General features: G+C 35.7%; 1 protein-coding gene across 6 annotated transcripts in view; it reads right to left on the bottom strand.

The window, feature by feature from the left end:
- LOC107152107 (spermatid perinuclear RNA binding protein) overlaps positions 1-15,397 on the bottom strand; it is a 136,543-nt gene that overhangs the window by 66,850 nt on the left and 54,296 nt on the right. For 5 of the 6 annotated variants that reach the window (XR_001504758.2, XM_048813118.1, XM_015497608.2 and 2 more), the window contains exon 2: positions 291-460. Coding sequence is in view for 5 of the 6 variants with exons in the window: in XM_048813118.1 (XP_048669075.1) it covers positions 291-293 (3 nt within the window). In the remaining variant the exon portion in view is untranslated. Of the gene's footprint in view, positions 1-290; positions 464-15,397 lie in introns of those variants that run through there. The other variant, XM_015497607.2, reaches the window with a different exon arrangement.

Genomic DNA, 15,397 nt, shown 5'->3' with positions numbered 1-15,397 from the left:
CACCTAGCTATTTGTATTGGTTTGGGGATGCCAGTTTTACTAGAAAATATTATTTATGAGCATTGCTTCCCTTGCATTTAATAATTTATGGCCTGTAGACTCATGGGGCTCCATCTTGTGGCTTAAAGGTCTCATAATAAATCTAAACTCATTTACTTTATTTAAATAGCAGAATGCCATCTATATCTGATGCACTGGAGCCAAAAATTAACACCGTTGTTTTTCCTTGCCCTCATTGTTAACCCTTCCAATTTTAAATTACTGAAATCAAGGAAATGTAAGTAACCTACCATGGTTTTCTATATTTTAGCTTCTTTTTTCGATCCTTTCCTCTCTTTCTTGTCGTCTTCACTAGACACTGTTTTGTGTGACAGTACCTCCTCATAAGCCTGCTGAGTCCCCTGACAGCTCAGCATCAAATATGGCAAAAATGTTTTAAGACTTGTTCTCTGGAACACACCTGTAAGAGAAGAGAAAACAACTTTTAAAGATGCTTACTGACAATTATCTTCAAATCTGAGTGTGGAACCATAAGCATGCTATTGGTTTACACTTCATAGAGGAAAATTACCTATTTCAAACAAAACCCAACATCCTTTGGAGGAAAATTACCTCGTTTCAAACAAAAACGTAACATCTTTTGAAGGCCTAGATCCAAGAACCTAATTGATTTGGCTATAAAAGTAGCCCTCCTGGTAGTCACAATATGGCAGCTGGCTGACTTGAATTACATGAGATAAATAGATCTGCAGATAAAGACTTAGTCAAGAAACACCATCTGAAAGAACAATGCTGCTACTGATGGCAAGAATGTTGCTTGCAATTAACCATCAGATTACCAATTAAAAGTTGGCAGTAGTCAGACCTGTGTGGAATTTTCTTAGACAAGGCATCTAAAGAAATAGCAATACCATTAACTGTGTCATGATGCTTTTCTGTTTGACACAGCCATTAGACAAACAGTACATGTTGACATGGTTTCTCCTTTAATTATTTTTAGGCTTAAAATTCAGAATGTATTACTAGCTCTGTTCCCCTGACTTCAAAGAGACCCAACACCCCTTAGCCTATGCACACCGCTATGCCAAACTCCTGACTTCCTGACCCCCTGGAAGTCCCTTGCCAAAATCCCACAGCATATTTCTTCCCAAACTCCTAATTATCATTCTGCTACACACTTTGGTTCTACCTATGTGACTTTATTTTATTCCAGACAGAGTAAACTAAGCTCTTCTGAGTATTGATAGTGTTTATATAAGCCTAATAGTATAAATAATCAATCAAGGGCTAATATCAAAACAGAACAGATGCACCAAGCATGGTGGTGCATGCCTATAATCCCAGAGGCTCAGGAGGCTGAGACCGGAAGATTGCGAGTTCAAAGCCAGCCTCAGCAACAGCGACGTGCTAAGCAACTCAGTGAGACCCTGTCTCTAAGAATATAAAATAGGGCTGAGGATGTGGCTCAGAAGTACAGTGCCCATGAGCTCAATCCCTGGTACCAAAAAAACAGAACAGATGCTTTAACAGTGCATATATAAGAAGTAACTTACACACTATATATCATTAAAATTCACAAAGGAATTAGCTTCCTTTTCATCTACATATTTTTCCATTTAAGCTTCCTTTAAGTAATGAAACCCTGTTAAAAGACCATTGTTGGTAACAGTTTCTGAATATCCCAGCTGCTCTCTTAAAGAATTGCTTTTTGGATTTTGGGGCCTACAAAAGTTATAGGTATGACATTTAACTCTCCTCACTACTTCAAATGATAACACAGGCCCACAATTATAGTCAAATGACACTTAACTGTGAACTAAACAAAGCTATTCATGTCCTATAAACAACTTCCCTAATTCTGGTTTACAAAATCTACCTGAAACTTTGAGAGGAAGGGAGGGAGGGAGGGAGGGAGGGAGGGAGATGAAACTGAACAGTTTCTAATAAATGAACTTACTTTGATTATTACACGTATCATATTAATGAGGAAATGCAAAAGTACTAATGGGGTCCTTCTGTACAACAAAGTTAAACAAGTTAAAACATGATCTCATGGTAAGAAATATCTCAAAATTGTTCTTGTCGCTAAAATTATACCTTCCATATAGAATCTATAGTACACAACTTTGGAGACTTCAGGATTTCCCATTCCTATTTCATTCTAAGGGATTCAACCATTCAAATTTTAACTCTAAATCCAATAACCAAAAAGACTGTTTTGTGCAGTTAAGGACTGAGTGAAGTCCATAAATTTTACTCTTTAAAAAAAAATGAGGTCAATAAACCAAACATATTAAAAAAGCACATTAAAAGCAGAAGAAGGAAGAACAATGCTAAGAGAGAGTTCTTGTGTAACGGAAAAATTGCAATCACCAACGTTTGGCAGTCATTTAGCATAAAGAATGAACTACCCTATGGACATGTATCAAGAACCTCTAGAGGGCTGGGGTTGTGGCTCAGAGGTACTGCGCTCGCCTAGCATGCATGAGCCACTGGGTTCAATCCACAGCACCACATAAAAACAAAATAAAAATATTTGTCCACCTATAACTAAAAAATAAATATTTTTTTAAAAAAGAACCCCTAGAAGCTTCATAGTATGGAAGTGTAGTACAATAATTCATGATAAAAGCACAGTGTCTCAAAATCATATCCTGTTGGGGCTGTAAAATGAACTCAGAAATCATCTAACCCAATACTCCTCTCAGTTTACAACTGACATAGAATTAGATATTAAGGTCACCCAGCTAACCAGGTACAAGAAATGGGCTACCTAAGTTATAGCCCAGTGCTTTTTCCCTACTTCATTCATCTGATTGAAAATAATGTCAAATTGTCAAATTATATTTGATACACTTGAAACACGGAGAAACTGCAGAGCATTTTTTAAAATAGTTTCTCTAAAAGTTTTTTAAAAAAAGTTTTAACTTAGCAGATAAAATTCTGGCCTTGAAATTAAAATAACAACTACTTTGTGCCAGGCACGGTGGCCCACACTAATAGTCCCAGTGGCTTGGGAGGATGAGGCAGGAGGATCGGAAGTTATAGACCAGCATCAGCAACATAACAAGGTCCTACACAACTTGGTGAGAACTTGCCTCAAAATAAAAAATAAAAAGGAATGGGGATGTAGCTCAGTGGTAAAGTACCCCTGGGTTCAATCCCCAGTACCAAAAAAAAACCTTGGTCATTTAATAGCCATGTGACTTTAGAAAGGTGTGTGACTCAAAGTCACTTCTCCAGGGCTAGAGTTGTAATTCAGTGGTAGAACACTTGCCTAGCAATGTGTGAAGCACACTGGGTTAGATTCTCAGCACCGCATATAAATCATAAACAGATCCATTAACAACTAAAAATTTTTTTTAAGTCATTTCTTCCCCTTAATCTATAAAATGAGAAATTATTATGCATGAATTAATAGATAATATTTATGAATCTCAAGCTTCAGGGTCCTGTTCAAAAAACTTTTTATACATGAACTCATTAAATCCTCACAACAATCTCAATTACTATCTCCATTTTACACTTAAAGAAATTAAAGCATAAAAAGATAACACAACATAAAGAAAATCACAAAGAAAGTAAACAGCAGAGTCAAGATTCCAGTCTAAACGATGTCCTTTATGGGCAGGCTTTGGAGTCAGATAGGCATGAAATCAAGTACCAGCTCTGCTACTTTACTCTTCCACACCTGAGTTTTCTCATCTGTGCAATGGAAAAACTCAAACTAAATGAGATGGCTTACACAAAAATACCTAATATCTACCAAACAGTATATACACTTACTAAATGATTTGAGAAAAAATAACATCTTAATTTCCTAAAGTCAAATAAAAATATTTTTATCTGTCAGATATAAGTATACTTCTCTGAAAAACTATTATTTTTTATAGCAGTTTTAGGTTTACAGAAAAATGACTGGAAAGTGGAGAAAATTCCCATATCCCCTTCTTCTCACAACAATTACATGTTGTACATGTACAATTTCATGTTGTACCTTCTTTGATTTCAATTTTTGAAAATTATAAATAAAGTTGCTAAAAACATTCATGCACAGGGTTTTTTATGGGAATATAAGTTTTCAACTCTTGGGTACACAGCAAGGAGTTTGACTGCTGGGTCATATGCAAGAGTATGTTTAGTTTTGTAAGAAACTGCTAAACTATCCTCTTAAGTGGCTTGTACCATTCTGCATTTTCACCAGTTAACTTATAAGAACTCCTGTTGCTCCACACTCTTGCCAGTATTTAGTGCTGTTAGTATTTGGGTTTTGGCCACTGCAATAGTTATACAGTGCTGTCTCACTGCTCTTTCAATTTCAAATACCCTAATGACATATGATGTTAAGCCTCTTGTCATGCTTATTTGTTATCTGTGTAGTACTAGCAATTCTAACCAGAGGACTAGGCAAGAAAGCAAATAAAAGGAATAAAAATAAGAAAGAAAGAAGTCAAATTATTATCACTGTTTGCAATATGATCCTATACACAGACTGTCCAAATCACATCACCAAAAGATTGCTAGAGCTAGTGAACAAATTTGGCAAAGTAGCAGGTTAAAAAAATCCACATACAAAAAACAATAGCTTTCCTATGTACCAACAACAAATCTGCTGAGAAATAAGTCAGGAAAACAATTCCATTCACAAAAACCTCACATAAATAAAACAAACACACAAACAAACCAAGGAGGTGACTGACCTCTACAATGAAAACTACAGAACACATAAGAATTGAAAAAAGACCTCAGAAGACAGAACATATTCATGGATAGGCAGACTTAATGTTGTTAAAATGACCATAATACCAAGAGCAATATACAGATTTAATGCAATCTCCATCGAAATACCAATAACATTCTTCACAGCACTAGAAAGAACAGTCCAAAAGTTCATTTGGAAGAATTAAAAAGAACAAGAATCAGCAAAAAAATTCTAAGCCAAATAAGCAACGCTACAGGCACCACAATACCTGACTTCAAATTATACAACAGAGCTATAGTAACAAAAACTGCATAGTAGTGGCATAAAAAAACAGACACACATACCAATAGTATAGAATAGAAGACACAGCAACCAATCCACACATCTACAGTCATCCAATCCTTAACAAAGGTGCCAAAAACACACTGACAGTCTTTTCAACAAATGGGGCTGGGAAAACTTGTTATCCATATATAAAAGAATGAGAAGACTATGTTTCACCTTGCACAAAAATGAATCAAAAGGGATCAAAGGCCTAGGAATTAGACCAGAAACTTGCAACTCCTAGAAGAAAACACAGGATCAACACTCCAGCATATAGGCACAGGTACTGACATTCTTTTTGGTACCAGGGATTGAACCCAGGGACACTTAAGCCACACACCCTCACCCCTTTTTATTTTTTATTTTGAGACAGGGTTTTGCTAAGTTGCTTAGGACCTCACTTAATTGCTGAGGCTGGCTTTGAACTAGTGATCCTCCTGCCTCAACCTCCCAAGCAGGTGGGATTATACGTGTGCACCACCACATCTGGATAATGACTTTCTTAATAGAACCCCTAAGGCTCAGGAAATAATGCAAATAGTTAATAAAAAGGGTAAGCATCAAATTAAAAAGCTTCTGCATAGCAAAGAAAAACAATTAGGAATGTGAAGAGAAAACCTACAGGATAGGAGAAAATCTTTACTAGGTATTAATATCTAGAATACATAAAGAACTAAAAAAAAAAAAAAAAAAAAAAACCTCTTTACACCAAAAAAATAACCCAACTAATAAATGGGCAAATAAATTAAACAGACACTTCTCAAAAGAAATACAAATGACTAACAAATGTGAAAAAATGTTCAGCATCATCAGCAATTAGGGAAACGTAAACCCAAACTACACTGAGATTTCATCTCACACCAGTCAGAATGGCAGTCATCAAAAACACAAACAACAATAAATGCTGGAGAGGATCTAGAGAAAAAGGAACACTTTTATACTGTTGGTGGGATTGTAAATTAGTACAACCACTATGGAAATCAGTATGGAAGTTCCTCAAAAGGCCAGGCATCGAACCACCATATGTCCCAGTTATACCACTTCTCGATGTTTATCCTAAGGCATCATACTATAGTGATACATGTACACCCACATTTATAGCAGCACAATTCACAATAGCAAGTCTACGGAGCCAGCCAAGGTGTCCACACAATGGAGCTTTATTCAGCCATTAAAAAAAAGTGTGAAATTATATCATGCAACAAAATGGATGGAACTAGAGCAAAATGAGCTAAACTCAAAACTCAGGTCAAGGGTCATATGTTTTCGCTCATGTGAAAGCTAGAGAGGAAAAAGGAAAAGAAAGAGGAGGGTGGGGACCTCATGAAAATCAAAGAGAAATCAGTGGGAGGAAAGGGACTAAGGGTTGGAGTGTAGGGAGGAATAGTGGTAGGGTATGATACTGATCAAATTATATTGTTATATTGTGTGCATATATGAATATGTAACAAGAAATCCCATCTTTATGCACAACTATAATGCAAAAACCTTCCTTGACTTTTTGCTTCACTATAACTACTAACCAAATTCTCTGCTCCCCTTTGTTTTTTTGTTTGTTTTTATTTTTTGTTTTGTTTTTTGTTTTTGACTTCATTTCATCTCCTTCCATTCTCTTTTAAATCCACTCTAATTAGGCTCTCACCCCAAACTTCCTCAGAACTAGCTCCTGTCAAGGTCCCATTAGACTTCCAAAGTGCTTGATGCAATGAACAATTCTTGATCCTCATCTTAGCTGACCTCACTGCAAAAGGTTACACAGTTGACTGCTCCCTACTTGAAACATTTTACTTCCTTTCACTTCCATGGAAAACATCATTCCCTTCATTCACTTCAAACTTCTTACATTACTCCACTGAGGTCTCCTTTTCTTATTATCTCCACACCTCTAAGTACTGGCTTGCCTCAGGACTCAGCCCCCTGACTTCATCTCTTCATAATCTAACACTACTCTGCATGTACCCTGAGGACTCCCAAATTTCTACCAACCTGAATTTCAAACTCAAATACACAAGCAACAGGGCTGGGGATGTGGCTCAAGCGGTAGCACGCTCGCCTGGCATGCGTGCGGCCCGGGTTCGATCCTTAGCACCACATACAAAACAAAGAGGTTGTGTCTGCTGAAAACTAAAAAATAAATATTAAAAATCTCTCTCTCTCTCTAAAAAAAAAAAATACATAAGCAACACATAAAACTGGACATCTGACAATCATCTTAAACTTAGTGTCTCCTTAAATTAACTCTTGACATGTGTGCTCACTCTCACATGAGCTCTCTCTCTCCTTGCCACACACAAACTTTGTTCCTCCCAAGAGATAACTACTTCAATCCTCTGATTGCTCATGCCAAAAATTCAGGAGTCATCCTTGACTCTTGGTCTCCTCTCACACCCCCTATAATATGATCCATCAAAAAAGCTTTTACCTTCTAACTGACTACTTCTACCCTCCACCAGTCTGATCCTGGTCTGAGCCAAGGACATCACTAAATTAGATTATACTAATAGTTATCCTGCTTCTCCACCTAGAGTATATTCTCAGCAATAGCATCCAAGGTTTTCCTTTAAAATCTAACTTGGGTTATAACATTCTTCTGCTCAAAACCTTTCAATAGTTCCTCATCTCTTAAGTAAATACTTCAAGGCTAAAAAGCTCCAAGAATCTGTTTTCCACTAAGTTCGTGGCCTCATGTTCTGTCTCCTCATTCATTGTGCTCCATCCACACTGGCATCCCTGGGCCTGTATGCCTGCTAGTTTACCCCCAATATCCACATAATACCTCCCTCACACACTACTGTATCCAAAAAGCAGGTATATATTTAATTTTGCATAGTGAACTTTTAAAAGCCCAACTTCACATCTATTCCTTTAAAACATGATTAGACGTTTAAAAGCACTAGAACTATACATGCTACAGTGGCTATTTATTTTCCTCTGACTACAAGGCTGTAGAGGTCATCGGACTCTAGAATTTACAAATGTCAAGACAATTCTGACCAAAAAAAGGGGGGGGGGTAATGTGCCAAGAAACCGTTAAAAATTCAAGTATTCTCTGTCCTTCTACACTATAGAACACTTAATACTAAAGAATAAATAACACCTTGGTAAAAACAAGCTTCAAACAGTGTCAATGGTTCTCAAAAGACCTCTGTTACCACTCTGCAGAACAAAGCAAGGCAAAGAAACCACATCTTAAGACAGAATGAACACAAATATAACATACAGTTATGTTATAACCAATCAGTAATGTTTCAAATTACCAATTTTAGAGCTGGGGTTGTGGCTCAGTGATACAGTGCTCGCCGGGCACACTGAGGCACTGGGTTCAATCCTCAGCACCACATAAAAATAAACAAAATAAAGATAGTGTGTCCATGTGTAAAATTTAAAAAAAAAAATTTTTTTTAAATACAATTACCAACTTTAAAACAAATAAAAGTCATTTTCTTTTATCTTGGCAAAGTAAATAGGTTTTGCAAAAAAAAAAACAAAAACATAGATTCACTAAGTATTATGTCAATATGGGAAATTTTTTCTTATACAAAAGTGATAAAAATTAAATCTATTAAATCCTTCAATAATATAATAATTTAATTTCCAGATTCTTGTCAAAATTCATTCTTTCTGGCACTGTCTGCCACAATTGGAAATTATGTATTTTACTCAGAATAGACAAGTAGCTGGGAATCAATCTAACAAAAGAGGTGAAAGACCTCTACAATGAAAACTACAGAACGCTAAAGAAAAAAAATTAAAGAAGACCTTAGAAGATGAAAAGATCTCCCTTGTTCTTGGATAGGCAGAATTAATATTGTCAAAGTGACCATACTACAAAAAGTACTGTACAGATTTAGTGGAATTCCAGTCAAAATTCCAATGACATTCCTCATAGAAATAAAAAAGACAGTCATGAAATTCATCTGGAAAAATAAGAGATCCAGAATAGCTAAAGCAATCCTTAGCAAGAAGAGCGAAGCAGGTGGCATCACTATACTACAGAGCAATAGTAACAGCATGGTATTGGCACCAAAACAGACTGGTAGACCAATGGTACAGAATAAAGGACACAGAAACTAACCCACATAGTTACAGTTATCGTATCTTAGACAAAGGCACCAAAAACATGCATTGGAGAAAAGATAGCCTCTTCGACAAATGGTGCTGGGAAAACTGGAAATCCTTATGCAACAAAGTGAAATTAAACCCCTATCTCTCACCATGCACAAAACTCAATTCTAAGTGGACCAAGGGCCTAGGAATTAAACCAGAGACCCTGCATCTAATAGAAGAAAAAGTAAGCCCAAATCTCCCATCATATCAGATTAGGCCCCTACTTCTGTAATAAGACTCCTATAGAGCAATAATTAAAATCAAGAATTAATAAATGGGATGGATTCAAACTAAAAAGTTTCTTCTCAGCAAAAGAAACAATCAGTGAGGTGAACAGAGAGCCTACAGAATGGGAACAAATTTTTACCACATGCACATCAGATAAAGCACTAATCTCTAAGGTATATAAAGAACTCAAAAAGCTAAACACCAAAACAAACAAATAACCCAATCAATAAATGGGCCAAGGACCTGAACAGACACTTCTCAGAAGGTGATAATCAATCAATCAACAAATATATGAAAAAAATGTTCAAAATCTCTAGCAATTAGAGAAATGCAAATCAAAGCTACTCTAAGATTTCCTCTCACTATTAAGAATACAAATAACAATAAGTGTTGGCGAGATGTGAAGAAAAAGGCACGCTCATACATTACTGGTGGGACTGCAAAATGGTGCAGCCAATATGGAAAGCAGTATGGAGATTCACTGGAAAACTGGGAATAGAAGTACCTTTTGACCCGGCTATCCCACTCCTCAGTCTATACCCAAAGGACGTAAAAACAGCATACTACAGGGACACAGCCACATTAAGGTTCATAGCAGCCCAATTCACAACAGCTAAATTGTGGAACCAACCTAGATGCCCTTCAGTAGATGTGATTTATATACACAATGGGATATTATTCAGCAATAAAAGAGAATAAAATCATGGCATTTGCAGGTAAATGAATGGAGTTGGAGAATATAATGCTAAGTGAAGTTAGCCAATCCCAAAAAACCAAATGCCGAATGTTTTCTCTAATAAGGAGGCTGATTCATACTGGGGTTGGAAGGGGGAGCATGGGAAGATTAAATGACCTAGATAGGGTAAGGGGAAGAGAGGGGGTAAAAAAGATAGTGGAATGAGATGGACATCATTACCTTAAGTACATGTAAGAAGATACAAATGGTGTAAATATACTCTGTATTCAACCAGAGATATGAAAAATTGTGCTCTGTATGTGTAATATGAATTGTAATACATTCTGCTGTCATATATAACAAATTAGAATAAAAAATTTAAAAAAAATAGACAAGAAGCTTTTCAGAACAGTTCAATATCTTTGGCTCAAGTGTTGATATTATAATTCAAACCTTTCACAAACCCCTTTTAGAATAGACTCTGACATAAATCACAAGATTAGCATTACTGATATTTATGAAAAGCCAATGGGAAAAATACCTATAAAACTTAAAAAACTGAGAGAGATAATGGACAAAAGAAAAATACAAGATAGGGCATACAATATAATTAGTGTAAGAGTAACAGATTTATGGTCAGAACTATGTTCTACTTTGAGCTACTACCAATGAATGAGTCAATTTTTAACAAACCTCAACCTCTCTGTGCCTCAATTCCTTTTTTTATAAAATAAAAAGATTAAACTATACCTAGATTACTTTCTAGGTACTGTTTGGTTAGACATGATTCTATGATAAATGAAAAATTTCTAAGCACATTTCATATGAAACTGATTCAACATTCTGTAAATTGTGGGGAGGGAATAACTAGGGATTGAACTCGGGAGCATTCCACCACTGAGCTACATCCCCAGTCCTATTTTGTATTTTATTTAGAGACAGGGTCTCACTGAGTTCCTTAGTGCCTCACTGTTGCTGAGGCTGGCTTTAGCAATCCTCCTGGTCTCAGCCTTCTGCACTGCTGGGATTATGTCTAACTGCATTAAACCAAAGCAAGTAAAACTCTAAACCTACCTTGGAGAGCAACTTAATAACTAATAAATTCAAAGATGTGGATATTTGCAATAAAACTGTTTCTGGCTACAACATCTAGAAAAACTCCAACACATAAACCCAGCAACACCAACGTTCTCTGTAGCACTGTTTATAATCACAAAATACTAGAAACCTAAACACCCATCAACAAGAAAAGGATGATCATAAATTGAGTAGCTTTGGAATAACTGGGACCCATTTTATCATGCATAAACTCAAAGACAATGCTGAGGGGAAAAACTACTTGCAAAATAATATGTACAAATTAATGCCTTTTATACGAGGTTGAAAATCCCAAAATGTCACATATAATTTATAGAGAGAAATATACACTTTTTTAGTATAAAAACATTCAATGTAATGACAAAAAAAATCAAGAGGGTAGTTATCTGTGGGAAAAAAAAACAAGATCAGGGAGGAATACATATGCAGTACAGATGAGCTACTATTTCTTATGGCGGAAATCTGAAGCAAGTTTGGCAGAACACTAGAATGTAGAAAAGCTGCATGTGGTGAATACACAGTTATTTATCATATTCCATTGTCTATATGCTTTTAAACAATTTATAATTTAAAAAGACTTTTGAAATTATGTTCAAGAACAAAATATTCAAAAACAAAAGGAAACTTTAGCAGGAAACTACTTTAACTTTGCCCTTAACCTTTAAGGATTAGCAAAATAACTAATGTAAACTAATATTGACACTAAGTAGAAGACAGAAGATAAGAATTTTTTTTATTTTTTAAAGTGGAATGAGACATATTTTGAGTTATCTAGGGAAGTAATAATTAAAGACACTGAAAGTATCAAAGGGTTAAGACTAAAATCACTATCACTATTATGAAGATCCCAAAGCACACAGTAAATATTGCTTCCCAGAACCTTTTCCTTTTTTTTTTTTAAGGTATAAAGTCTAGTAATGCTTTTTATTTTTTAAATTTTTTGTCGTTTTAGGTGGCCAGAATGCCTTTATTTTATTTGCTTATTTTTACGTGGTGCTAAGGATTGAACAGCAATGCCTCACACATGCTAGGCAAGCACTCTGCCACTGAGCTACAGCCCCAGCCCCAGTAATGCTTTTCTTAAGGCAGGTCTATAGGAAGCCAAAAATGTTTCCCAAGTTCCTCCACCCTGACATAAATCAACCTCCAAGTTCTGATTCCCCTTAAGACTTTGTCAGAAACTGACTATAAGCTTGGGTTCACAGCAGGCCTTAGCCTAGAGCAGAAGTCAGCAAACCTTTTCTTAAAAGGGCCAAAAGGTAAATATCATTGCTTTGTGGGCCATACCATATTTGTGGCAAACTACTGAACTTCATCACTGTAATGCAAAATTAGCCAAAGACATTATATAAGTGAACAGGTGTTTGTTTTAGTAAAATTTTATTGCTATAGTTTGCTGTATCACCAGATGACTGTGGTATTGATTTGGTCTCTTAATTGTGGCTGGGGCATAGTGCCAATATCCCCCAACTATACACCTTTACTGTCTCTGTTCCACTGCCAATGCTGTAGCAGCCACCTGATAAACCTTCCATAGTCTTTCCCCAAAATGAAGAGCCCTCTGTCAAAAATTCACAAGGGACCCACATACAAACATTTAGGAGCCTCTCCTATACAGCTTCCTTTTCTCTACCCTGAAATTTTAGCCCAAACCAATTCTCTGCCTACTTAGCACACTTAGATTACAGTCTGTGCTGTCTGTTGCCCAAAGGTCAAAGGGTTATTTCATATATTTTGTCTAGTTTCTTGGTGTTTATGGTATGAAGGCTAGTCTAGAACCAGTTGCTCTATCATACCCAGATGTGAAAGTCTTAATTAATATTTTAGCATCTAAAACTACCAAGATCTCAGCTGAGGCACAGTGAAGAATGAAACTATATTGTAATCTAAAGAGTATTAGAGTAAGAATAACTAGCCATTCATTCATTCATTCATCCATCTATCCATCCATACATACACCCAGCCTACCAGCCAACAAATACAAAGTGCCTACATGTACCAGGAAAAGGCTAACATAATGCCTTTGAGTCTCAGTATTAGCCAAAAGTAGGACTACAACCTGCCCTGCTAGTTACATAGGTTTTAGGTAAGAATTAAATATAAGAAAATGCACATAAAAGCTCTTGCTAAAGCACTACACAAATAAAAGGTAACCTTGTACTGGCAATGAATCATACCCTTTAATAAAGCACAGTTCTTCTGTGTAACTTTTTCAACAACAGAAATAAAATGCACAGGATGATGATTAAAAAACAAACAAACAAACAAAAAAGCATAGCTGGGCACAAGCACTGTGACGGGCGACTCCAGATTTCAAACCTGCTAGAGAACAGAGTGCATATATAGAAGTGACAGGTGGTATGTGGATTTCCCACACAAATGCTGTTGATAAGCATCAGAGTGCCTAGCACAATACCATTTACGTGAAACAATTTTTTAAATTTAAAATTAGGGTATAAAGAATTATTTTTAAATGTTTTATTACAGAAGATTAATATAAATTTCTTAAAGTTTAGCAACAGAAATATTTTCTAAAATAAATAACATGAATACATGTAATAGCTTTTAAAATTTTGTCTAGATGGATTGCAAAGGTCATACTCATTTTCTTACCAACAGACACTACAGAAAGAAAGAGAGAGAGAGAGAGAGAGAGAGAGAGACAGAGAGAGAGAGAGAGAGAAAGGAAAGGAAAGGAAAGGAAAAGAAAAGAAAAGAAAAGAAAAGAAAAGAAGGAAAGAAGAGCTCAGAGAAAGGGTAAATCATTTAAGAAACATACACTGATGAGAATTTAGCAATGCTAGTAGACTAGTAAACCCTACTCAGGTACTTGAGTTCAAAACACAGATGTGAATCTAGCTTTTAACAAATTATTTCTATCTAGGTGTTGGGGATAGGCAACTGATAGTTTTTATACACAAACACAAACACACACACACACACATGCACACACTACACACATGTGTATGTGTATTCTAAAATGCTTTCCATTCTGCTTTCATGTTCTTCTTTTCTGCTGTTCTACCACTGCAATCTTGAAACTTTTTAAATAAATGTCAGCTATAGTGGTAACAAACACTGACAATATGAAAAAAAAAAAAAGCCAATTATTTCTAAAAGACAGGAAGTGTGACTATAAAATAAATCTGAGTACATTTAAATCAAGAACTTCTGTTCATCATAAAACACTGTAAGAGTCTAGAAATGTCCCAGCATCTCTCTCACACTCTCAAACACACATACACATGCGCATGTGCACATGTGCGCATTCTCTCTCAACACACACAAAATGTATATAAAATATATATGATATACATATAATGTGTGTGTGTCTATTCTACATAACATAAAAAGAAAAGTTACAAACCAGAAAGAGTTTTAGAATATATACATCCAACAAAAAGTAAGCATGGAGAATATAAAGAAGTCTTAAAAATCAGAAATAAAAGCACAAACAACCCAGGAGTTCAGGTGGTGGGAAGTAGGGATGAACAAGCATTTCACAGCAAAAAAAAAAAAAAAAAAAAAAAACAAAGCCAATAAAAATGAAAGAAAAGTTCATATAAAAAGTAATCAAATAAATGCAATAAAAGTGAAATACCATTTTACATCCATTCAAGCTCCAAAAAATTAAAAAGTCTCAGAAGCAAGAGCTAAAAAGGACAGAGATCCCATGGTTTTTTATGCATTGTAGCTGGGGGAAATATTTGGTCTCATTTCCGCAAACTGAATACCACCACACTTTATAACCCAGGGACTTTACTCTTAGTTTTACATCAAGAGAGATGTACACCTATACCTCAAGAGACATGTGAGAATGTTCATAGCAAACTGCTCACAATAGGGAAAAAAAAAAAGAACTGGAAAACATGCAAAATGCCCATAACACAGGAGAATGAATTAAGATATATATACAAACATATGTAAACAAAAAAGGTTTTTATTCAGAAAATAATCAATGAATTACAATGATGTGTAACAATAAGAATAAATGTTGGCCAGGCACAGTGCACAAGCCTGTAATCCCAGTGACCTGGGAGGGTGAAGAAGGAAGATCACAATTTAAAGGCCAGCCTCAGCAACTTAGTGAGGCCCCAAGCAACTTAGCAAAATCCTGTCTCAAAACAAATATAAAAAGGGCTGGGAATGTGGCTCAGTGGTTAAGCACTCCTGAGTTCAATCTCTGGCAATAGAGGGGAAAAAGAATAAATTTTAATAACACAATATTAAGTAAAATGCTAAATCCCAAATGATTAAATCAT

Source organism: Marmota marmota, unplaced genomic scaffold (genome assembly GCF_001458135.2).
Source record: "Marmota marmota marmota unplaced genomic scaffold, marMar, whole genome shotgun sequence".
NCBI lineage: Eukaryota > Metazoa > Chordata > Mammalia > Rodentia > Sciuridae > Marmota > Marmota marmota.
Note: the sequence above shows the minus strand (reverse complement) of the source record. Positions and strands in the feature narration are given on the sequence as shown.